The sequence below is a fragment of the Anas acuta genome, chromosome 2 (genome assembly GCF_963932015.1).
Source record: "Anas acuta chromosome 2, bAnaAcu1.1, whole genome shotgun sequence".
Classification (NCBI taxonomy): domain Eukaryota; kingdom Metazoa; phylum Chordata; class Aves; order Anseriformes; family Anatidae; genus Anas; species Anas acuta.
The window spans coordinates 136,532,202-136,557,821 of record NC_088980.1 but is presented as its reverse complement, the minus strand read 5'-3'; the positions used below and the strand labels follow the sequence as shown (position 1 = coordinate 136,557,821).

At 39.3% G+C, this 25,620-nt stretch overlaps 1 protein-coding gene across 1 annotated transcript in view; it reads left to right on the top strand.

Moving 5' to 3' along the window:
* Positions 1 to 25,620, top strand: part of RGS22 (regulator of G protein signaling 22) — a 66,576-nt gene that overhangs the window by 2,468 nt on the left and 38,488 nt on the right. Inside the window, exons 3-11 of the mRNA XM_068672358.1 lie at positions 924 to 986; positions 8,671 to 8,892; positions 13,845 to 13,930; positions 17,334 to 17,499; positions 17,849 to 18,017; positions 21,178 to 21,838; positions 22,364 to 22,525; positions 23,433 to 23,604; positions 25,213 to 25,349. Of these exons, the coding sequence (XP_068528459.1) occupies positions 924 to 986; positions 8,671 to 8,892; positions 13,845 to 13,930; positions 17,334 to 17,499; positions 17,849 to 18,017; positions 21,178 to 21,838; positions 22,364 to 22,525; positions 23,433 to 23,604; positions 25,213 to 25,349 (1,838 nt within the window). The remainder of the gene's footprint in view (positions 1 to 923; positions 987 to 8,670; positions 8,893 to 13,844; positions 13,931 to 17,333; positions 17,500 to 17,848; positions 18,018 to 21,177; positions 21,839 to 22,363; positions 22,526 to 23,432; positions 23,605 to 25,212; positions 25,350 to 25,620) is intronic.

Below are 25,620 nucleotides of genomic sequence, written 5' to 3'. Positions count from 1 at the left end.
GAACTTGTGAAAAAGATTTTGGTCATAAAATCTTTGCTGATACTGGTAAACAGATTTGACTTGGGTGCATTCTCCTTGTGTTGCAAGGCAGAAATAATATTCAAGGAATTGTTAAAACTTTTCAGAAGTCTTCATGATACTGAAGGCAGATTTCTGAAGACAAATATAATAGTGTTCTTCTACCTTTTGTTGAATTTAAACCAGGGGTGGTGGTATTGGTAAGGTTGGGATTCATATTTATTGATTCAACAACAGTAAAACAGATGACAACTGTATTTTCCTGGCAGTTTATGAGTCTCATTTGCAGTATTTAAATAACAGGGGTCAGACAGGTACCAAAACCTGTAGATGCAGACTTGACTTCTGATGAAGTCAACTGGAAGCTTCCCAGTTTTGTCAGATTCCAGGTGTGGCATATACTGCTTGCTTTGTGAGCCAAATCATAGATCAGAAAATTTACTGTTGTTTCCTAAACATTCCCTAAACCATCTCCAAGCAGCACTGTGGGAGTAAAAGCAGGCTCTGCTGAACGTTTATACTCTTCTCATTCCTCAGTGGGAAAGAGAAAGGTATAATGTGGGGAATTTCTAGACTATTAGATTATGCATTTTTTCAAAAGTAAACATGCAGGTGTCCAGCATTCAGAATCTGCTGGGTTTACGAAGGCTTTATCTGTAAATTTCTTGGCAAAGGATTTAACTCTATGTGTGTTTTTTAAATCGTTAAGTACCTCAGTGGTGTGCAATGGCCAGAATATAAAGATGATGCAATGACTATATTCTCAAAAGTGAGAAATAACATTTTACAAAAGTTTGCATGTAATATCTCATGGAAAAAAACATTGTTCAAGGCAACAGTGCATTCAAAACTTGTTAGTATAGATTACTATAAACCTTGTTTTCTGGTTTTGTGTCTGTCTGTAGGAAGACTGCTTAGCCACAGATGATATGCTTGTGGACTACTTCAATGAATTTTTGAGTCTTCCAGTAAGTACCTTACAGAAATCCTTTTCAAAATACAAGAAACACCTTACTAAGATTAGTAATAAGGTAATCCATCTTAGAACATTTTGCATTTTTGCCACAAAGAAGCTAAATGGCTTTTACAATTTGTCATGTTTTAATGGTAGTAACTCTTACTATTTAATGTAATTATCAGTGTCAAGAAAATAGCACTTCTGGGGACGGATTTTTCTCCTCCAAATTTACTTATCTAACTTACAGTGCACCAAAATATTATGAACAGTAAATGAAAAAGACACATAAATGCTTACGTAAAAAAATATAAGGAGTCCACTTTTATTCCAGTATTATGGAATAAATACATGCTGATAAAACCAATGTTTGTCATTTACGTTCTTCTGGCAATGCACTCAGATCCAGTGCCCTATATATAACCATTTGCCCTATACTTTGTTCCTTTTCCCCACCAACTACCCTGCCTCCCCACAATCTCATACGAGTTACGTATACTGTCCTACTCCCTCAATGTGGCAACTTCACCTGACTTCATCTTAATACTCCTTACTTAGTAGGTCCCCATTTTCTCCATTGGCACACATCACATAGGTAGTCCCCTGCCTGCTGGCACAGACCTTTCTACAGTATCACTCGAAGTTCCCATGGGACCTCCCAACCAATCTACCCCAGAGTTGCCCCACATTAATCCACTGCAGCCAAACATGTTGCATATACTCATTTCTGCAACTTGCTTGGTAGGAATCACTACTAGCAATAGGAAGGGGCAGAGTATTTCTTGGATGCTCCTTGGCCAGTATTGGAATGAAGTCAGTTAGGATTCAGGCTTACCAAGTTGATCTACACTTTCACGTACTTTCTAAACCATATCCATATCATACATTTGTCTAAAATACACATAATGGGAGTTGTGCATGGGATGCCTATATCAATTTTTGATATGAAAATAGAATCTGGAAGCTTAAAACTACCATATCAGAGTGTGGGTATTGTGCACAGAAGTGGTACTAACTTCTAACAGTATCTCAGACTTTATACACTTTCAGCTCATTGCAAGATTCCTAAGAAAAATTTTTACAAAGCTATGGAGACACAGCCAGAAGAAAATGTATGTTGAGAGTGTTGGGTTTCTCTCTCTTTTTCTGCAGCTGCTTCAGGATAATTGCCTAAATCCAAGCCTAACTACCTAGCCTTTAAAGCGAGGCCTCCATCTATATGCCAGATTTTTCTTAGCACAGAAATACCATCCTCCACGCCTTCCCTGCTTATTTGGAAACTATGCTTCAGGTTTTCCCAAAATCACAGAGGATGGAGTGGGAAAAAAACTTCAGCCTGCTTAGTATCTGGGTCTCCTTGGATATGCACAGATTTCAGGACATCTTTTAGAGGCCAAAATTCTCTTTGGCCTCACAGGGCTCCTCAGCCCAGAGTCCTGGCTCAGTTCAGCAGCTCTGAAATGCAGCAATTGTCCAGGCACTTCTGACTGCTCTTGAAGCCCACAGAAAAGAGTTCACAGACAGTCCTGAGTAAACACTGTATTATGCTGGTAATCTTGGTAGGTTTCTAAAACCACACATGGTCTCTCTTTATTTATTTATGAACTTTCATGAAAACAGAAGATGTATTAGCTATGTTTATTTGTCGTGTTCTCATAATTGGTTTTATTTTCTCTTTGATCTTTTCTTGGGGATTTACCCTCTGCAGGATTAAGTTCTATTAATGCCTTGGGTTCTGCGGTTTGAATATTTTATATTCCCAACTTCCCTCTCCTTCTCAGAACACTTCTACTAAAACAGCGCCTTGAAAATTCCATTGCTTTATTCTTGTTGTGCTTATATGCTGTTGCCTAGAAACTGTATTACCCAGGTGTGTTAGTAGTTAGGCAACAAGTTAAACTGAAAATATTGTGTGACTTGATACAAGAAATCAGTGGTAATACGTGCTTATTTTAAGAGCCTGTCTCTGTATTGATTTATAACGCACCTCTGGTGTATGGAAAATTATATCACTGGGAACTTGCTATAGCAGCACATTTTTTTCCCTTTGATTTACAAAATATCCTTTAAGCAATAATATAGACATAATAATCATCAGAAAATCTGACATGAATATCTATGTACTCCAAAGAACTACATATTGTAATGGAAGACAGTTTATAAGGAAAATACTTTTGAAAGATAAAATAATAGAAAAAATCCCATGAGGGCACTTACTGCCAGTAGTACAGTGATTTCACAGCAGCAGAAATCAATCACATGGCAGACAAACAAGTTACACTTTCCATAGTAAATAATTAAAAATGAAAAATTTAAGAGAAACATTGGTATGGATGCATTTCCAATTTGAGCAGGTCAGGAATCCCTAGCACTGGAATCTTTATTCAATTAAAACATCCAAGATTATGCTTACCCAGGAATGAAAACTCAGAAGTCTGAAATCTCCATCCAGCTTTGTGTTGTAGGCCTCAGTAAGAAAGTGCAGTCATGTCAACTTGTTTCTCGTTCTCCTACCTGCTATTCGTTCCACACCCAAGTCCATACTGGGGCCTTGCCTCTCGTCTTCCAGTTACCAGTTCCAACTACCAGCTCCTGATGAAGACACGCTCTGTTCAGCCTGCTTGAAGAATTTCACTATAGACAACTGAGCTACCTGTACCTCATTTGAATCGCATTTGGGAGATGGTACCCTTGGTGGCAAGTCCCTGGCTGTGGGTTTCCTTTGCATTGGAAAGCTATGAAGTGACCACAGTTTTGTCAACTTCAGATTTGAAGACCTACTTCTTTTAGAACTCATTCCCACTATAAAAGCTCTCCACTCATAAAAAAAGAAAAAGAGCCTTACAGAGATGTATTAATAGGGCCACAAGGATAGAAGACACAATATACTGCAGGTAGACTGCTTGATATCATTGATATCAATGCAGGCCTATTAGTTTCTGCTTGTCTTTTCCAGGTGTATGGAAGGAGGCTGCAGGAGCCATTACAACCCCTTTTTTTAAAAAAAACAACAACAAAAAAAAAATCAACAGCACACATTTGTATCAGTGAGGCCTTACATATGTATTATGTTGAGTTTTATCCAGGCCAAAAACTTGCACTGATATACAAGGAGGCAAAAAAAGCTCTCCTGACTTCTCTTCTTATTGGTAGTAGGTTTACCTAAAATGCTCCTCTCTTTGTTAGACTGTGGTGTGTGACTGTGACTTGCATCTTACTCATCAATGGAAGGGGAATCCTGGACTCACTGAAGTCAATGGGAGATTTGGCATTGACCATGTGCAGCCTGAATTTTCCAGGCACTTCCTAGAGCTGCTCAAATTCTTTTCTGGTCTGGATTCTCACTGACTTTTATTTATGATATACACATACCCTTCTTAAAGAAGTTTTGGCAAAGTTCCTGGATGTGGTCTCTATTCATTCCCACCCTTTCAGGGCCTTAACCTAAGAGGCAGCCAAGCTGTGGTCATTCTGTTTCTCTTGGGATCAAACTATATTACTCGGGGTGGGATGTGGTGAGCATATTTACGCATTTGTTAACTGTATCTGAAGTTAAGTATATCTGAAAACTGTTAAGGCAGAGAACAGTAAGATTTATATGTCTGATATCCTGGCAACATGGTGATGGATGCTGTTTTGGTTTCTGTTTTGGGAGGACTGAGGGAAATTTGCCTTCCCTTCAGTTAAGTGTATAACTTCAGATTTCAGAATTATGTATTTTATTTATTCTTAAGCTGAAACCATAATCAATGTGTATTTGACAGCCACAAAATTTCTTTGCTGTCAAAAATGTACAAGCAATTGTTTATTTATTCAATAGTATTGCTGTACCACAGTGTGAAAACATCTTTTTGTTGTTTGCTTGGAGATTTTTTCTGAAGCTAACTACGATGAGTTATATTGGTCATACTGGAGCCAAGGGGGGAATGGCCTGTAGATTATAGAGTTAGTAAGCTTATTTGTTAGTATTCTCAAATCCTTGTTGATCCTTTCTATTGTGCTAAACTGATAATATATGAATCCCAAATTTCAAGACTCCTGCCAAAATGGATTTTTTTTTAAATTTTATTTTTTAACATCTTGAAGTATAATTTGGCTCTGGAGTTTTTCCTCTTTATCTTCAAAGGATCAAAAACTGGCCCAAACTAGAAAAAGAATGTAGGGAAGAATGCATTGATACTTTTAGTCTTTGGTTATTGTATTTTACTTGTCCATAAAAAGCTAAAGCACTTGCCAAATTTGGGGTAAGAAAGGCATTTCTTAGTATATTAGATTGGCATGGATAATTTTTTCCCCTTCTTTTATAGTGTAGGCTATCATCTACTCCTTAACACAACATAGTCATCTTCACTGAAGAAATTCCTTGTTATTGCAATGACCCAGCATATTGGTGGTGCCATAAACCTCTCCCATCATTGTCCTGTGAAACATTATAGGATTTTATGGCGCTTGGCTTCTGTGGGAAAAGCTTTAGTTTTGCTACAGGGTATTGAGCCTTTTTTTTTTTTTTTTTTTTTTTTTTGTGGTTGTAATGTGTGGGAATGGTTGGATTATGTGTTTTGTTCCAAAGTTTTTGTTTTTCATATGCTGAGAGAACTGAGGGACTGTTTGCCCTGTCCTGTAACTTGGAAAATGCTTCCTACAAAGAAATCAGCTTTTTTTTTGTGTGTGTGTGTGTATGTTCCTATTTGATTTTATCATAACATTATCATTTTTATTTTTGTGGTGAGGATGATTTAAGAAGGTCATGACCTCTTCTTTCATTATGCCTATAAAAGCATTCTGATTTATCATTCTAGTTTTCTTAAGCAAGGTAGTGAAATACACTTCCCCAGGAAGGCTTAAACTGTTCTAATTTGTTTTTATATGATGCTTTGATGAGATATTCTATCTGGTAGAATTTGGGACTTGCACTTCATGCTGGAAGGGGCTTTGGGGAGGTCTGTAGTCTGGCCTCCTGTTCAAAGCAGGGTCAGTGCTTTAATGTTGAGACCAGGTTGCTTGCAAATCTCCAACAACATATTCCATAGTCTCTTTGGGCAGTTTGTCCTAATTCCAATTATCCTACTATATTTTTTTTTCTTATATCCAGCTGGAGCCTCTTCTATTTCAGTGTATGAACATCATCTCTTGTCCTTTCATCATGTACCTCTCTGAAAAGCCTGTCTTCTCAGTAATCTCCTTGTAAGTACTGTCAGGCCGCTGCTAGGTCTCACACCAGAGCTCTTCAAACTAAACAAGCTCTGTTTCCTCAGCTTTTCCTCACAGGGCAAGTGCTTCAGCCTTTGAAAATCTCAGAAGTCTTCTGCTGGGCCTACTAAATCTTATGCACATTCTTCTTGTACTGGAGACCCAAAACTGGATATAGTACTTCAGATGCTATCTTGCTGGTGATAATTATACCTGGGGATAAGTAAACTACACCTTGGTCCATACCTCAAAACTTTGGACCAGAACCACCTGTTTCAGTGAAGTAGAGGTTGGACTAGGTGATCTTGGAGGTCTCTTCCAACCTAGATGATTCTGTGATTCTGTATGTACTGTGTGAAGTCTTAATCCTCTTACCCATGTATGTCCTTTTGTTCCATTAGTGTATGTCTTATAAATGATTCATAGCTGGACATCCAAAATAGCAATACACTTTACAATTTAAAACTTGCCATTGGCATCTGTTTCACTATATTAAAGTTGCCATATGTTTTCCGTTCAGTGAATGAGAATGTGCATTGAAAAATCTAGAGTAAGTTAAACAGGATTTAGTAAAAGCAGGTATGTGTGACAAACTTTGTCCTCTTTGCTTAGTTTTCAACTTGAATGACATGGTACTAAAATAATCTGGTCGTATCTAGTCATGCAACCCTAGATTATGGAATTTGCATTTTGTTTGCTTTTTTTCTGCAAGCAAGTGCATTTCCAATTCTGAGAGACTGAAGCACCTTGTTTCTTAGTGTATTTTCTTCTGTTTCCATTTTAAAAACACACAAAAAATAAGAAAGAATACATTTGGAGATTATTAAGGTTGCACAGTTAGTCTCTTAAAAGTTAGTAGCTGCCCAAATTAGGTTTGAAACTAAGTGAAACGTATGCACAACAAATGGGGAGCAGGTCGGAATGCAGTAGAGAGAACACATAAAACAACACATAAAAGCCTCTTTTAAATGCTGTTTGGTACATCTGGAGAAAAAGCACTAAAACCTGCAGAGTACCCTGGAGAAAATTAATGCCGAAAGAGGCACGAGGTGTCAGAGAACAAAAAACAAGCCTTGATTTTCAACTGAAGTTAGGTAACTCAACAGACTACTGCAATTCAATGCACGGCTCTGACCAGTGACAGTCTGATGTCATAGGCCCTAATCATATACTTCAAGCTCTCACGTGCTACGTGCTTTGCCAGGCTGAGCCTCCACAGCGAGACATTATGGGACAAGCAGGGAATGTTGTAACCACATGTTGCAGCCACATGGGTTGATTTGGGGCATTCCTCTATAAGACATTTATCAACAAAGGTGCTTCAAACAGAAGCAACAAAATAGCTGACACTGACATGGTTGCTTTGGACTTACATAGGTGTAAAGAAGAATAAAAATGGTTTATAATATACTTCTATATTATATGTAGCATGTATTCAACATATGTAGTACGTGTATGAATTATGTCTATGTGTGTATATATATATGCTTCTATATGCATACTGTGATACATGAAGAAGTTCAAGGAAATGAAAAATACAGTGCTTGAAAAATATAATAATCTCATTAAGTGCAGGGGAACGACAACTGTACAAACACCAGGTGGGATCCTAGTTGGAACAACGCCAAAAAAAAGTCTTGGCACTGGATCTGGATATGGCCAGGATTTTTCCCTCCTGCTTTCTTCAGTTCTTAAATACAACATGTCCGCTAGTCCTCTAGCTCAATATGGAGATACTCATGCTCTGGTTGTGTATAGCCTCAGTTTCATAAATGGCTTGGTTATCTCCCAAGATTTCTGTAAAATCCATCAATATTTTCCCCTCCTCACTTGAAAGATATGTAGAAGTATGTAGAAGAAAAGGAAATATTTATTATGAGAGCTAAAAGATGAAAGAATTCTGTGATCTGTTTTAAAATGTACAAAGCAGGGATTTTTTTTTTTTTTAAATGTGTGTGTGTGTTGACAAAAGTTAAAATTATGTAGTTGAAGATGAAGTTTGGTCTGCCTCATGTATACTACCATATCTATCTGTTGTAGTGCTGTATATTCACTATAGGCCATAGGTTATGGCAGGTGCTTGACCTACAAGTAATACTATGGGGAAAAGCCTTTCTAATATTTGGGAATCTTCAGATTCATCCTCCTCAAATGCTTTCACATTTAAAAAGTCAGCTTCATTGCTAATCTTTTCAAGTCTTGCCTGTTTGTGGTAGTAAATGGGAAAATAATACTGGAGATCTGATCTGGTATCTAAAGTAGTTTCTTGCAGAACAGTTGTTGAAGTCACTATGAATTATATGTTCTAGGCATTTGTGCAGTGGAACTATAATTTGCATCTGAAAAAGAATGGTCTGTGATCTAGAGTGAATTAGAATCAAGAGAAAGAAGCCTCATAATACCAGCTTGTATTCTGTAGGATGCAACTATACCATAAAAAGTAACTTTCTTAAATGAGATATTTCCCTTATTACAGTGCTAAAAACTTTCCAAACTTCTTTTTGTAGACTTTTGCCCAGCCAGTTAAATTTAACCCTGACTTTGGGGTTTTTGAAGTAGTTAATGATGCCCCACAACGCCTGGAAAACCAGCTGAAAAAAGTTCTACATGATCAGAAACCTCCAAACCCCATTTATGATGTTATAAGGAAAGCAAAGAATGATGGGCAGCTTTCCAAAAAGATCAGCGCTTCTCCAGTCTTCAATATTGATCCAAATTACAACACTATGGTAAGCATCTTATAGCCACTGAGTTTATATTTAGATCTTACTGTAGAGATACTGGCAGTAGTTATTGTTGTGTTTGGCTTGGTAGCTTGGGAAAAATGTTAATTTATGTTAGGAAAACATAATGATGGGCCAAATTATGCCCTGCAATGCACATGTGTCTACCAGACAACTGAATGGAATTACACATGTACATCCTGTAGCACAGAATTTTGAAGATTCTGTAGGGCAGGATTCAGTTGTGTGGTCTGAATACTTTTTAATATTAAAAGAAAAAATATTATGACAACAGTTACTTTACTAGTGATCCCTGGAATGTGCAAATTGACTGAAACTAATGCATCTCAGTCTTTCCTTATTAATTAATTTCCTTATGTGGCTATGAGCTCATCTGTGGTCTGGCAACACATAAGTCTCTCCCCCATCAATTCCCAAAGGGTTTACATGGTTAGCATCAATTGAAATGGCCAGAAAAAATAACCTTTGGCAACAAGAATAGTAAATTAATGGAAAAATAGGTTGGATTTTAGAGAAAAAAAAGTTTCAGATTTGTTCAGACATCATCAATTTTGGTATTGTTACGTGTTCACTTTCAGGACTTTATTCAGCACCAGATTAGGCATGTTAAAATCAAGTACCGAAGTACCATTTGCATCTGTGAGAATATAAGACATTAGTTGTGGGAGTTTACCTTTAAGCAATATCTTTAGAGGACAAAAAAAATATTTCACTGGGATACTTGGTTTATTCCTTTCTTGCTTATTTTGCATTGGTGTGACTGATGTGACTTCAGTTCATTTCATTCAAAGCCAGTTTAAGGTCTTGCTACATTTTTAGAGGCGGCTGCTCTAAATTATGTCATAGCTGGAAAGCTGAGAGAAAATCAGGGAGTTAAAACAGACTGCTGCTTTGCTCAGTATAAGTTTAATGATTTTCAGAAAAGAAAACACAATGTTGGGAGAGGTCAAAAGGCAACGATGTTTAACAAAGTGATAGCAATGTGAGATTGCAACTATCTGCAATATAAACTGGGAAAATGCTAAAACGGGACAAAGCTCACAGACATGCCCACCATGTTAAATGATTATTTTCATGAATATTTTGCTTGGGACAAAAGCTCAAAAGCAGAAGAACAATTCTCGATTTCTTATTCGGGGTCAGGATTCAACTGGGGAAATGTTTTGTGCCTGTGCAAGAGTGGCTAACATTGTTCTCTTGGATAACCTCACATTATTGTGACAGTGGATGACTTTTTTGACAAATTCAAAGCCATCACCTTGTCTTCACTATTACTTACATCTCTCATGGATTGGAGCAACAGGTCTCCTATATTATTTAAGGATATTTTTCCTTCTCCATGGAGTTTTCCAAAGATGGGAAGCATTATGGCTTTTTCAGGAACAACATGACTCAGTGGGTATCTAAGCCCTACACAGCCACTTGCTCACTTTCCCCCAGTAGAACTGGGGAGAGAATTTGAAAGGTAAGAGAAAACTCATGGATCAAGATGAAGGCATCTTAATACATAAAAATAAATAAATAAATAAATAACCTGCAAGTGCAAGGAAAGCAAAATGAGGAATTCATTCACTACTTTCCATTGGTAGGCAGATGTTCAGCTATTTCTAGGAAAGCCAGGCTCACCACGTGTAATGGTTACTTGGGAAGACAAATGCCATCACTCTGAACATCACTCCCCTCAGCTTTTATTGCTGAGCAGGGCAGCATATGTTGTGGAATATCCCTTTGGTCCGCTGGGGTCAGCTGTCCTGGCTGTGTCCCCTCTGATCTTCTGGTTCACCCCCAGCCTCCTTGCTGGTAGGCTGTGAAAAGAGGAGGCCTTGGGGCTCAGTAAGTCCTGTTCAGCAATAGCTAAAACAGTATGTTATCAACACTGTTTTGGTCGCAGGTTCAAAACACAGCACCATATGTGCTACTAGGAAGAAAATTATCCCAACCTGAGCCAGAGAATTTAGACCCTCATCCACTTCAACTTGGCATTTTAAGGTTGAGCTGGAACTAAGTGGCCTGCAAAATAGTCTGCCAAAAATCAGGACTGCAACTATGTAAGGTGAAAGATGTCAACTTCATTCATTGTACCACACAGTGGCAGAACCAGAAGTCATCCCAGACCCACTGCATCAAGTAGTTCAGTTCAAATCAAATAGAATTTGATCTTTCAAGCATAGAGCAATGCCGCCCCTGTTGCTTTGACTGCTTCTATTTTTGCTTCTCTCATTGATTGATAGTTGAGCAGCCATCACTCACTTGCACATTATTGGTGAAAATGAGTTGTGACCTTTCAGGCTACAGCCTGACTTCAAATGTATAGTCTGAGAAATGTACTGGCAGCGTTTTTCTCTCTATTTTAATTCTCTCACACTGCCACAAATTTATGGATAAGCGAAAGATCCTTCTGCATGTGTGCATGCACGCTTGCTAGTTATTGATTTGGTGGTAACTTCTTATCAATAGTCAAAATCAACTCGGTGTGAAATATATTGAGAAAAAAACCTGCGGAGTTGGGTAGACCCAGTCACCACTATGGAAAGAAACTGGCTAGCATCCCACATACCTTACTTCAGAGAAACCCCAGTTCAGCAAAGCACTTAAGTATGTGTTTAACTTTAATCAAGTGAAGTTAAACACATGCTTAAACTTAAACACGTGCTAAAAGCTTTACTGGATTGGGTCCCAACATGGCCTAAGGCTGACTGGGTAAGGAAGCTAACCAAGGTAACAAAACCCACCAGATTGAATGTTGCATCTGTCTTTGGGGAAGGAGAAAGAGTAGAGATTCTTTCCTTCTGATAGTATATATAATTTTGTGTACCAACCATGTACAGACGTGAACATGTTATGAATCATTCAGATAAAAAACTGGGCTGTGAGTCAGTAAATACATAAATATTAAATGCAGACTGACTGGCCAAAATAAAGAGACAATCTTCTGTATTTCCAAAAGGCTTGTTAGTTACCAAAAGGAGGTATATACTGTATGGTTGGGAGTAATTAGTCTCCATCTCCACAAATTACATTGTGTGAGCCACTGCCAACATAAGCTTTCCATATTTTGAAATATTTTCTTCTCTCTAAATGAAACCACCCACTTTCTGAGTAATTTAGATTTTTTTTTAATCCCCTACAGATATGTATGAAGGAGAAATAAACCTGGTCCCTAATGAAATATTAGCTCATGGAAAGAAAATTTAAAATGTAATTTACATGAACTGGTTATTTGATATAGCAAGTAGCAAAAACATTGATACTTCCATCCTTGACCCAAATTCACCTGTTTCTCTGGACAAGAGGAGTTATTGCGTTTTTACTAATCATCAATTTCACCTTCACTAAAAGGAAAAGTGCATCTCAGACAAATAAAACCAGTCATCCCCTAAGAGTGTAAAAAACACGCTTTCTTTTTTTTTAAAGAAAAGTAAAAAAGGTGTGTTGTGTCATTTGAATAGTTATGGTTCACGGTGGCCCACACTCAGAGAACTTGCTCTCTTTATAAGACCCTCAGGCAAGTTTTTCAGTTAGCTGTTTCTGTGTAGCTCACCGCTTAACACCTCCTTTTCACCCTCCAAATCACTCTTTGGCGGCACCTAGCTTTCTGCTTTGACTAGGCACTGAGATTTAAATGACCACCTGAGCGGAAATATATTACAGGTCTGATTCTATTCACACTTAGATTTCCATTTAAAGTGTTACTGTGTGCAATGCAGTTATGCAACATAAAAGTGGGAAAGGTGATAACTGATCTTTGATTATTATTATTATTTTTAATATCCAGAGTTCCACCATCTGGGAATCATAATTTATGCTAAAGCTTCCCTATTCCTCAAATTATTGGGGATAAAATGTAATAATGTCTGATTATAAAAGATGAATAAGAAAAATTATCAGTTTCCTACTGCAGAAAATTTATGAGCATTTAATTTGTATTGGAATTGTGCGGTAAAAGCATGACTCATGCATACATTCCAGGGCCTCAATGTCCTTCTCATACTGAGGAACCCAGAACTGAACAAAGTACTTGAGGTGCAGCCTCACCAGAGCAGAGTACAAGGGGATGATCACCTCCCCCTGGTCCTGCTGGCTACACTATCCCTGATACAAGCCAGGGTGCCGCTGGCCTTCTTTGCCCCCTGGGCACACTGCTGGCTCGTGTTCAGGAGAGCATCAATCAGCACCCCCAGATCCTTTTCCTCTGCACAGCTTTTGAGCCACTCTCCCTCAGCCCTGTAGCACTGCATGGGGTTGTTGGGGCCAAAGTGCAGGACCCAGTACTGAGCCATGTTGAACCTCATCCCACTGGCCCATCAACCCACCCTTTCCAGGTCCCTCTGCAGGGCCTTCCTACCCTCTGGCAGATTGACGCTTCCCCCCAACTTGGTGTTTTCTGCAGACTTACTGAGGGTGCACTCAATTCCCTCATCCAAATCATCAATAAAGCTATTAAAGAGGATGGCCCCCAACACTGACCCCCGGGGAACACCACTCGTAAACAGTCACCAGCTGGATTTCACTCCATTCACTACTACTCTTTGGGCCTGGCTGTCCACCCAGTTTTTAACCCAGCAAAGTGTGTACCTGTCCAAGCCATGGGCTGCCAGCTTCTCCAAGAGAATACTGGGGGAGACCATGTCAAAGGCCTTGCTGAAGTCTAGGTAGACATTATTTTTGAAGAAAAAACAGCCATGATTTGTTAAAAAAAGTTGTACTCTCATAGGCAAAATCATATTTAGATCTTATTACCTGTTAATAGCAGAGTAAAGAAATTCAATTTTCCTGGTACAATTAAGACTAATATGGGTAACAAAGGTGATGTTCATTTTATACAAGTTTTTTAAGACAATGCTTCTTTAGAAGGGGGATGGAGAGAATCCATTATATGGCAAGCAAAATAATAAAGTCAAGAATACTGCAAATCTTTGGCATTTCTTTTTTAATAGCGCCTTGATCGAGAACAAGCAGTGCAGTGGATTAAGAAAGAAAGACTTCCAGCTTTTCTAGAAAGTGATTGCTACTTTGAATACAGGTATTGCAGTCTTTTATGCTCTTAGTTTTATATCTACATTTATCTTTTATTTTTTACTAATCTTGACTGTACTCAATATATTTTCTCTCACCTCTCGTGTTTTAGCTTTTTAGCAACCTGGATAAGTTAAAATCAGTGACCTTTTTCAGTCGTTTTTCTGTAATTATCCTTGACCACAATTACATACTATATTACAACACTACAGAGAGAGTAGGAGGAGTATTTGCAGATTCTTGGATCTCTCTTTCACAGAGATATCATGGTAGCAATACATTTCTCTCTAATCAATATATAAGCCATATGGGTAAAAGAGATGAATCCATAAAATCTATTCAAAAAAGACAGACAGTCCTTTTTATCTTAATTATCTGTTTTGTATCTTTGGGCCCACTTCAGATTTCCTTTTGCAAGGTTCTCTGTGGGATGCCATGGCGAAGTTTGGATGATTTCCAGTTATACACTTGCTGTATTTTTCCAGATGTCCTTTCAGCCTCTTTTCTAATATTCAAGATGTTTGGTCTGTGTTTTGGAAGGACCTGTCTCTACAGCCCTTAAAGCTGTTGATAACTGTATTGTGTTGATAATTGATAATGCGTAGGGTTCCTAAAAAGGAGAAGCAGCCTGGCAGTATGGTTCACAAAACACGTTTGTTAATTGTTGTGACAGAATAGTTACTGGGGTGCTGACTTCTACATGAAAAGATTCAAAATTATTTTTAACTTTCAATATCCTGAAGACTGCACTTGGAATGTTTCATGAGGGAAACCGCAAAGAATAAGAAAACCATCAAAGAGTGTTCCATTTTACCTTTAGTAGAAGCCTGCTTTATGATACAGGTATCTGGGCATTGTGAAACACTAGAATTTTGATCTTCTGCTATACCAAAGGTGTTTTTATCTATCTATCTATCTATCTACCCACCTACCCACCTACCCACCTACCTACCTACCTACTTATGAAGCAGAGTTACATAAGAGAATTATATAAAACTATCTTAGAATCATAGAATATCCTGAGTTGGAAGGAACCCACACAGATCATTGAGTCCATCTCCTGGCTCCACACAGGACTACCCAAAAATCAAACCACATGTCTCACAGCATTGTCTAAATGTTCTGGAACTCCAGCAGGCTCAGTGCCGTGAAGACTGCCCTGGGGAGTTTGTTCCAGTGCCCGACCACCCTCTGGGTGCAGAACCTTTCCCTAACCCCCTGCCTGACCCTCCCCTGTCCCAGCTCCATGCCGTTCCCTCGGGTCCTGTCGCTGTCCCCAGAGAGCAGAGCTGAACGCCTGCCCCTCCGCTCCCCTTGTGAGGGAGCTGCAGGCCGCCATGAGGCCTCTCCTCAGCCTGCTCTGCTCGGGGTTGAGCACACCAAGGGCCCTCAGCCGCTCCTCATGTGTTTACATCGCTAGACCTCTCCATCCTCTAGTCCCCCAGTCTGTAGATACATGTGCCTAATTTCTGTAGATATCAGTGCTTTAAATTACATTCCTGAATCAGGAGCAAGATAAGCTGAGGTGTTAAATTGGAAGCTTGTGTTTAAAGATGAAGATAAGATGAAAGTGTGTATTAGGTTTATGTGGCAAGGTTTTGGTAGTGAGGGGGCTGCAGGGGTGGCCTATGTGAGAGGAGCCCGGAGGACACCCCATGTCAGATCAGAGCCAGCTCCAGCCAGCTCCATGAAGGACCCACTGCTGTCTAGAGCTGAGCCAGTGGGTCCTGCTGCTTGCACCGCTGTGAGAGCAGATTTAAGAAAGGAAAAAAAAAACACTGTGCCACAGCAGCTGGGAGAGAGGAGTGAGTCAACCCTTTAGACACCAAGGTCAGTGAAGAAGGAGGGCAGCAGGTACTCCAGTTGCCAGCACAGAAGTTCCTCTACAGCCCATGGGTCCCACATGGAGCAGATCTCCACGCTGCAGCCCCATCATGGGTGGAGGAGCCCCCGGTGGAGCAGGTGGATGTGGCCTGGAGGAGGCTGCGGCCCATGGAGAGCCCCCGCAGGAGCAGGCCCCGGACCGGAGCTGCAGCCGGTGGAGAGGAGCCCACGCAGGAGGAGGGGTCTGGGGGGAGCTGCTGCCCGTGGGGGACCCGTGCTGGAGCAGTTTGCTCCTGGGGGATGGACCCCGTGGGACAGAGCCATGGGGGAGCAGTTCCTGAAGAACTGCTGCCTGTGGGCAGCCCCTGCAGGCTCGGTTCGGGAAGGACGGCATCCCGTGGGAGGGACCTCAAGGGGAGCAGGGGCAGAGAGGAACCATGAGAGGAACCAAGGGGTGGTGGAGACGAAGTGTTAGGGACTGAACACAACCCACATTACCCATTCCCCTGCGCCTCTTGGGGAAAGAGGGAGAAGAAGGTAGTTGGGGGAGAAGGTGATTTTGGTTTGCTTTTAGTTCTCACCACTCTATTCTGTTATCAATATGTAATAAATTATATTAATCTCCATATGCTGAATCTGTTTTGCCTATGGTGGTAGGTGGTGAGTGATCTCCCTGTCATTATCCCAACCCACGCACCTTTCTTCATCATATTTTCTCCTCCTGCTCTTTTGAGGAAGGGGAATGAGAAAGCAGCATTGTGGAACTTATTTGCCCTTCAGTGTGAAACCACCACAAGGTACCCCAATCCTAGAATGAAATCCTTTTGCCTCCAAGTAGTGGGGACAAACAAAAATGGGCATTCAGTTCATGGTCATATGCTAAGGCATAGGCTTCTTCCCTTCACATGCACCTTGGTTTTATACTACTATCTGACTTAACCGAGTAAGCTCTGCCACAGTTCTTGAGGCCAAAGCATCCTCAAGATCCTCCTGGTCATGTGGTTCTAATACTGCCTTTTTCTGGACATTGCAAGGTTCACAATATCACAAGGTAGCACTGGAGTGTGTTATGTCTACACAGAGCAGCCAACTGAACATGGTAGCACCTGCTGTCTTGTTATCATCTGAAAGCTCAATTAGTATGAACACTGCTGTGGCATTGCTGCTCACAGATTGCTTGTGTCAGGGACAGGAAATGTAATGTCTGGTATTGATACAGGGCTTCTGCAATCTGGGGAAATAGTTCCATTTTAGCAAACAATATGTTCAAGTGTTTCTTGGCAGGGTTTGGAGCTGTATGGATATATGCAGGATCATCCTGACAGAAATCAATTTTGCTGGTAAAGATTTATAATGTAAAGCAGGCCACCATCTGTAAAGCTGGTGGACTACGGAATGGCAGTACTGGTGTTTACATATGTGACAGCAGGCGAGCGGTGAAATAATAAAGTAGAACATGAAGTTCCCTGTGGCAATTTATTTTCAGAGTGATCATGTTTTTTATTGCCTATTCTAGGGAAAAATCAATTGTTTCTCTGACTAAAAGCTAAGATTAACCATTTTCTTGTCTGAACATTTAATTCCAGGCTAGCTAAATTGATATCACAAGTAGAATGGAGCCAGACTGGCATTAATTTCATTATAGACAGTAACTATTATCCCTGGATAAGGAAGGAAGTTCCTAGTCCTCCCTCTCCTGAAGAGGATGAGACTTCATTCACTATGAAGAAGTTCTATGTATCACTTGGCCAGGTAAAATGAACGTTTAGTGGGTGTAACATTGAGCTAGATTGAATGCATTGGGTTAAATTATTGTAATTGAGGTTCCAACTTAATTGAATAACTGAGTCTCTGAATATTCCATCTTTTTAAAGCTCTTTGTGCTAAAGAAGAAGCTTGGTGGGTCATAACACAACCTAAACAGAACTGCTGCTGTATTATGAGTATGTGCAGCTACTGTCATACATCTATTTTCTCTGGGAAGTATTGGTGTAGAAATGTATACAAACAGACTGCACAAAATGACTACAGACAGTAAGCCCTCTGTCAGAAACACTGCAATAAATAACGCTGAATTATTCTATGACATATCTTTTCATAGGCTACAGTTTCTCAGACAAAGGATTGGTTTACGTTAGCACAGGAAAGTGATTGCACAAAAACTACAGATTCATTTACGCGTCCTGTAGCTTCTAGTCAAATTCACGATATTCAGCATTTGCCTGAGATGCATGAAAGAGATGATTCATTAAGTGACAAAACTGGCCTAGGTAAGTAACAGAGGCCCAGATATTGTATATATAACTGTCTGACTTAGTCAAAATAGAAGGCATTCTAAGGATTTGCTACTAACTCCACTTACTACTTTCTAAAAGTATCACATGGTATCTCAGGCTTCAGATGGGGGAAAAAATGGGTTTGTTTCTTTCCCTAGTCACAACATTAAATGTAAATTTGACCTAATAGTCAAGTAATTTTGTGATAGTAGAAGCCTCTTTCCTTACATATTTGTGTCTCACATATGTCTTTAAGTTTCAACTGAGGTTTTTTTTTTGTTTGCTTGTTTAGTTGGTTGGTTGGTTTTCATTTGAGATGATTTGAAAGACTTTATTGTCTAGATCCTTTGGGTATTTGATAATATATGATTTGCACTGCAGCCATCCCAGGGTATTTATGTTTGACACTTACAGGTCTTCTGGCTGCCAGTTTTTATGAATCTTAGAGAATGTAATTGTTTGTGACATTCTTGTCTGTCTGTCAAACTTAACTGAAATTATTCAGCAGGTTCAAAGGTACTGGGAGAAAACACACAGACACACATGTTAACATACATGATTGCATAGCTTTGCTTCTGTTCTGTAGGCACTAGCAAGATGAACAGAGTTGCTAGGAGTTCTCTCTCTCCCCATTCTCAGAGAAAAAACAGCCATGTCTTGAGACTTGTACTGCTGGGACCTTGGAGTTGAAAGGCTGAATGGAAAATTGGAAGACATGGTAATTCCAGAAATCTGTCTTCTTTCCTAAACCCATGTGGATTATCTCAGGAAACATATTGCTGATTCATGGATTATTGATGAAGTTATTCAAGTTGCACTTGTTTGCAGCTCATGACTCTACCAGTAATTTTTGCAGTGCTTTGAGCAGAAAGGTCACAAGTGCACCTTGTGACATGGCATTCTTGCAGAGTGCCATTATGTAGCATGGCTCTGTAGTGCAGCAGACTGGGCATAGAACTATAGAAAAACTCTCTGTCCTCTGAGCATTTTGCCTCATTGGATATCTTTTATCTTCTCACTGAAAGCAGTGTTTTATAAAATAGACATTGATTTTACATATACTTACTGCTTTTTATTCTTCTTTCACGGGAAAACTAGCATTTATTTTCCAGTCAGAAAACTATTTTTAGGCACAATATTCATCTATTGTAGGGATCAAGAACTAAAAGCAATAAAGGGCATCAGCCCTTTCCTTCTCAGAACCAACCTACAATTAAAAAGAGTGCAATAGTTGAAGGTATTTGCTTTGACAATACAGTTTGAATTCTTTGCTCTCTGCTTCAGTTGGATCAGGGTGATGAACAGATGTCTTGGGCAAAAAAATTTACCACTTGGCTTTTGATTACTCAAAAGCTGTGTGTCTCTCTCCCTGATCCTTCTAGTCCTGTGAAATCATTCTTCCTGTTTCAGGTTCATAGAACTGTGTTGAGAAGTTCTACTTTGTCAAAGACAGTATTAGAAATAGTTTAGTAATAAGAAAAGATATTTTAAATAACACTGTCTTTTGTATTAATGTTAACATACTGTGTCATAGGTACTTACACATAGAAGTGTGTAAGTGCAGAGCAGAGAATTTCTATGCCACAGTGCTAATCCAAGGTTCTGTCTGTGACAGTGGTCTGCACTTGGCTTCTTTGTAGGTTGACACAAGGAATGTCTAACTGCCATTGCCATTTATTGACTAGCCTACTGGAGAGTTACATAGGCTGAGAACACTGCACATGTGAAGTTAATGGCTCAGAGGGCTTTAGCCCTTTTCTGTCACAATCTGATGTAGTGCATGTGCTCAGAGTTCATAGCATCCATCTCTTTGACAATGTGATTGAATGTACCCAGGTGTTTACCTTACTGACACAATAGAATGCAAATGCCTAAGTCTTATATTTAGGAAAATACAGAAGATTAAGCTTATCTAGTACTTTAACTACTGGATTGATATGAAGATATTCTAAAGCCACAGTTGAAATATTACTTTTTTTTTTTTTTTCCTTTCACTTAGATTCTGTTGATGGTCAAAATATCTGCAGTTATTCTGCTCAATTTTACAGGGCTGACCTGTGCAATGGTAACAGCATTAACCTAGGTAAACATTATGTATATTCAAATCATCTCCACTAACATGTTCCAGAAGTACGTGTTTTGTTGAAAATCTGTTAGAAGTAGAAAAGGTTCTTGAGTAAGATAAAGCATCAAGTTTCTTTCTCAGCAGACCAGGATGGCAGGGCATGCCTCATAGCATGGGCACAAAGAGGAGTGGGGTAGTGTAGACAAAAAAACAAAAACAAAAACAACAAAACAGCAACAACAACAACAAAACACAAAACAAAAACAAAACAAAACAAAAAACACACACAAAAAAAACAAAACACAACCAACCAACAACCAAACAAACATGTCTGGTCACTGGTATGGACTTATTAGTTTTAAAACATCTCTAAACAGAAAGGAGCCATTTAACGATATGGTTTAGTGGAGGACTTGTTAGTGTTAGGTCAGAGGTTGGATTCGATGATCTTGAGGTCTCTTTCAACCTAGACAATTCTGTGATTCTGTGATTTCTGGGTGGCAGACTGAACTGCAGAGTTGTTAAATGTTTCCAGAGTCCTTGACATAATCAAGGGCTTTGTTGTTCTCCTGTGTATGCCAGGACTTTAGACAGCTGAACAAAGGTCCATTCGATGTTTTAGACACTTTGCAATAATCAACGTAAGTATACAAAGAGTTATCACTTACTAGCTTCCTTATGCCTAAAGAGAAAACAACCCTGCTATGAATTGTGATTTTGATCAAACCATGAGCAAATGCTCAGGGAAGAAACCAGGCCCTGCTGCACAAGAAGGTGGTTTAACAAATGTTGAGGATCTGTGATATTCAGCTGAGTAAACAGGACAGTTTACTCCAGAGGGAGTTATTCCTGAACTCTGCTGTTCTGCTGGAATGCAATAGGGAATGAGTTTCTGAGTCATGGGGCTGAGTTTCTTGCCAGATAGCAAGAGCAGAAGCACCTCCACTGATACCTGCGCTGCAGTGCAACACGGTCTCATTGTTCTGCTGCTGCAGCACAGTATGAATAAATTGCATTGGAAATGTTGATGTGCAAGAGAGCAGTCCTGAACCAAAAGCGTGTTCAATGATCTTTTCTGATTTAATGCAGAAGCAGGTTCCCTGTCTAAGGAATATCACCAACGGAGTTTCCTTTCCCCTTCAAGGACTGCATCAGCAAAAGCTGATGATATTAGGGAGAAATCCAGAGAGGCTGAGGAGCATTCTTCTGTGGCCATTGCTGAAACTCCTTCTCACACTCAGCTAATTTATGTAGACCAGAAACTGGAAAGTGCATCAAAAGAAGAAAGTGGGCAGGAGAATGCAACTCTTCAGACACCAGAAGAAACCATAGCAATGGAGGAATCAATTTCAGAACTGAGCCACCAGCCGTCTGCCGAGATTGAGAGTGACGTGGATTTCCATAAACAGCCTGAAGTGTTTGCACACGAGTTAGCAGATAATGAAGTTGCCTGTGGTACAGCAGAGCCACTCTTTTCCCAAAGTTCTTCTCCATTTACAGTCTTAGACTCCACAAGAGATGTAAGAGAACAGGATACTGAAGAAGTGAGCTTAAGATCAAGTTCTGAAAGTGATGGGGCTGACAGTAGGGCTGCCTGGTGTATTAGCCACAAAACGTATGATGCCGGCAACAGAAATGAGTTTGAAAGATTCAAGAAATTCATTAAAGGAACACTTGGGGAAAGGTATTGGTGTCTCTGGATGGATATTGAGAGACTAAAGGTTCTTAAGGACACTACAAGGCAACAAAGGTATTCTCCATTATTTATCATTTATTCCTATTATTTTTTATATTTGTAACACAGATCAATGGAGGTTTTGGGATTTCAGAATAAATAATGTTTGAATAGAACGGACACAATTAATCATGAGTATACTGACAGGTAGGTCAGAAATGAGTCTGCTGAAGCTCATAAAGCAAAACTTACATGTGCTCAGAATCACTGTAGCATTAAGGCTTTGTTAGAAATAAATTTGGAAAACAGAAAGCGATAGAGAGGCAAAAAGAACAAAAGAACTTAAAATCACAAGTGGGGCATTCTGTATGACAAACTGCTTTAGTGGAAGGCTCTACTAGATTCAGGTTGTCTATCCTAAGGCACTGTACATTTTTTCTTATACACAACCTGTCTTTAATTTGTGGAAAAATTGTTTTGGCTTCTGCCACTTGCAATTAGATACATTGCATGACAGCAGGTTAACCAGCAGAATGTACCGTACTTAGTTCTGTATAGCATATGATACATGCTTATGTGACTATTTTTGTTTGACTCAAGGCAACTTGATAGGATGAAAAAATTCTATCTGCTGAGCAGTGGAGACTATTTCCTCACTTCTGAAGTGTTATTCAGACTTGATCTGCTACGTGGAGATCAGTGGAATATAAAGCATTTAAGGCGGATTCAGCCTGAAGTAGTGAAACCTCTTCTTCTTTACTGGTATGAAAAAATTAACATGAACTAAGATTCTACTTTTAACAAATTTCCCTTTTCTTTGATAAGCCTACTAGGTTTATTTCTTCTCACTTATCCCATTGCAATTATGGGAAGTAATGTCACATAAATACTAGCAGATGTTGCCTCTTAAGTTTTCAGTTGAGACTAAACTACACTGCAATCTGTTGAGAAGACAGGTAGATCTGCCTTACTGAACCTTTGTTATTTTACTGCCAGAGCATCTGAGCTACCTTGTGTATAGCTACCTTGGATACCATTCTAATAAACTTTGGCTGCAGGGTAGAGAAATCCCTGCAGGCGTAGAAGGTTAATTCTGTCCTAACCTATTCCCCATACTGCCCTTCTCAAGTTTCTGAGGATGCTCTGTGTATACATCTACGTGGAATTTGACCTTGAGACTTTACTGTTCAATGTCTGTTATACAAAATGCCTTTGCATATTGACAGCTTAAGCAAGGATACAAATTCTAGCCTGTTTCCAAAACATTAGCTAGATTTTTGAAGGTCTTCTCTCTTCCCCAAGGGGTATCAACAAATTGCAGGCAGAAACAAATACCTGCAGTTGTGTACTTTGCTGTGAAGCCTCATGAGAGCTGTGGTCTATGTCTTGTGACCTAAAATTCTTTCCTATTCTTTGCTGTGGGATGAATGTGGCATATCCCACTACAGACTCATACAAAGGCAACTGTGTAATGGTGCAGTATTTGAAACCTAAGTTAATTTACGTGTAGATTGTTTTTAAATTTGTTAGAGTGCAATGTATAAACATAACTTAAAAAAAAAAATAAATAAAAAAGCCAAATAGCCTAGTATTTCATGCTTTGGAAAAATTCTACTTATTAGTTTTTGTTTGTTTGTTTTTGTTTTTGTTTCATTTTCTTTTTCTTTAGGGGTCCCAGGTTCTGTGTCACTCATTCAACAGCAATAGATACTGCCAGTGCACAACTGAAGTTCTGGCACACGTGCCAGGAGAGACCGAGGGTAGACATTGATCCTTTCCCACAAATGGTATCATTGCTGCCATTGACACCTAAATCTTGCGTGCCCAGAATGCTTCCTCAGGTAGGTAGCATCATGACATTGAGACCAAAGCCTTGTCCCATCAAAAATAACAATAAAACTCCTTGAGTTCAGTGTAACAAGCATATCATACTTGCTTGTTAGGAAGTCGAGATTTAGCAAGCTTGTCTCTTCCAGATGGTTATATAGCAAAATAAAGTATAATTTTACTGCATTTTATGCAACAGGTCACTGTAAATTGAGCCAAACTTTCTTCTCAGTTATACCCTGGCTATTTTGTAAGTCTTTTGAATACACATTTTATTTTCATTCTCAGAATTAAAATACTAAAGTTCTAGCAGCATAGATTCTGCCCCTCAGCCAGCCTTATCTTAATCCAGAGTAATTTCTACAACTTCACTGCAGTTACCCTGAATCTACTTTCATGTTTGTAAAAAGGGCAGAGTTTTGCTCAGCTTCTAACACCACAGTACTTCAATAATCTAGCAACACATGATTTTTGTTTTCTACAGAGGGCCATGAACCACAGGACAGTGACCTGTCTTTTTCACAGCATGTAGCTTGCAGATGGCCAATTCAGTTTTGACTCTCCTCTTCCCTGAAAGCCTCAGTTTGAGAGGTGATTGCAGTGAAAGCAGCAGGTCTTCAGCAATGATGTGTTAAGACTCTGGACAGGAGGCAGTTGGAGAATGTGACTCTAGAGTGTGATTCCAGTATCAAGAACTGGATGGTCTATGCCACAGATCTGTTCACACACACCTCTGTTACTTTGAAGTGGATGGTTTTAGACTACAATTATAATGCATGTTTTCAAAAAGCTAATTCATAGGGATAATGGAGGAAAAACAGTGGGAGAGATTTCCTGTTCAGAAGCAGCTGAGTTCAGGATGAGATTCCCATTGAGCACAGCAGGAATGGGCCAGAAGCAGCTGCTTCTTACAGAGACCAGTTCTGGCTTCACGAGGTGTGCTAATGACCCAGGACTAGCTGTAGGTCATGGAGACAGGATCCTAACTCTGCAGGTTTTCCAGCCCCTGTTGGGTTCAGTGCATGAAGAAAACTATGACCTGGCACCCGTGACTCTTACAGAATCAGCTGATTTCTTGCTGCTGTTTTTGCTGTGAGAAATCTGGACTTCTGAATCTATTCATATTCATATGAACAGGCTGGATTTCTGAGAGCACTCTGAGTACAACTGACATCTCCAAAAAGTCATAGCATGATTTTGTTCAGAAGTTAGTGAAGGTGTGGCAGAATGCACCCTTTCTCTCTTAGTCTGAACAATTGTATCTCTCATACAGCCCTGGTTTACAGAGAGTTACTCAAGGTGTCCTTGAGATTCTCAAGATTCACAAAGCATGCTTTTCACCTGCCATCCTCTGTAATTCTATGCAAAGTGTATGTAACGTACTTCTACCTGTTAAAAATGTAATTTCTAAGTTATCATAGTTATTAAAGTGTCCTGAAAAATCTTGGAAGATACTCAGAGAAGATTTTTGCAATTACCAGCTTTACATATTGTGATCGATAAGGAACAACGGTCCTGAACACCTTTTTAATGCTTTTGAGTAGTTAATGAGAACATTTTAAGAAAATGCAAAGATGGAAAAAAAAAAACGAATTGCCCTATTTTTCTGCTGTATCTTTTAGAGAAGTAGAACCAGCACACCAACATTTTTGAAACTAGCCACACCAGATTTCTCTTTGAAGAGTTCATCAAGGTTATCACCTATTTTGTCTTCACGTCAGAGCCCCCAAAAGGATGACTTTTCTAGCATTAGAAAGTGGTAAGCACAAAAGGACTTCAAAAAGTACTTCAAAAATACACAAAAGTACATCTTTCCAATACACCTCAAACATTTATGAAAGGCTTTTAGATCCTACTGTTTTCATGAATACTTATCTTTAATACAGTATTCTGCTTAGTGAAGCACATTTATGGTATAGATTGCTTGCATGGAGAATTTCTTCCTGTCTGATTAGTTATTCATTTGTTTGTGCCACAACACAAAAGGGTTATTTCTCCAAATGCAAACTTTTTACCCTTTCATGTAACCA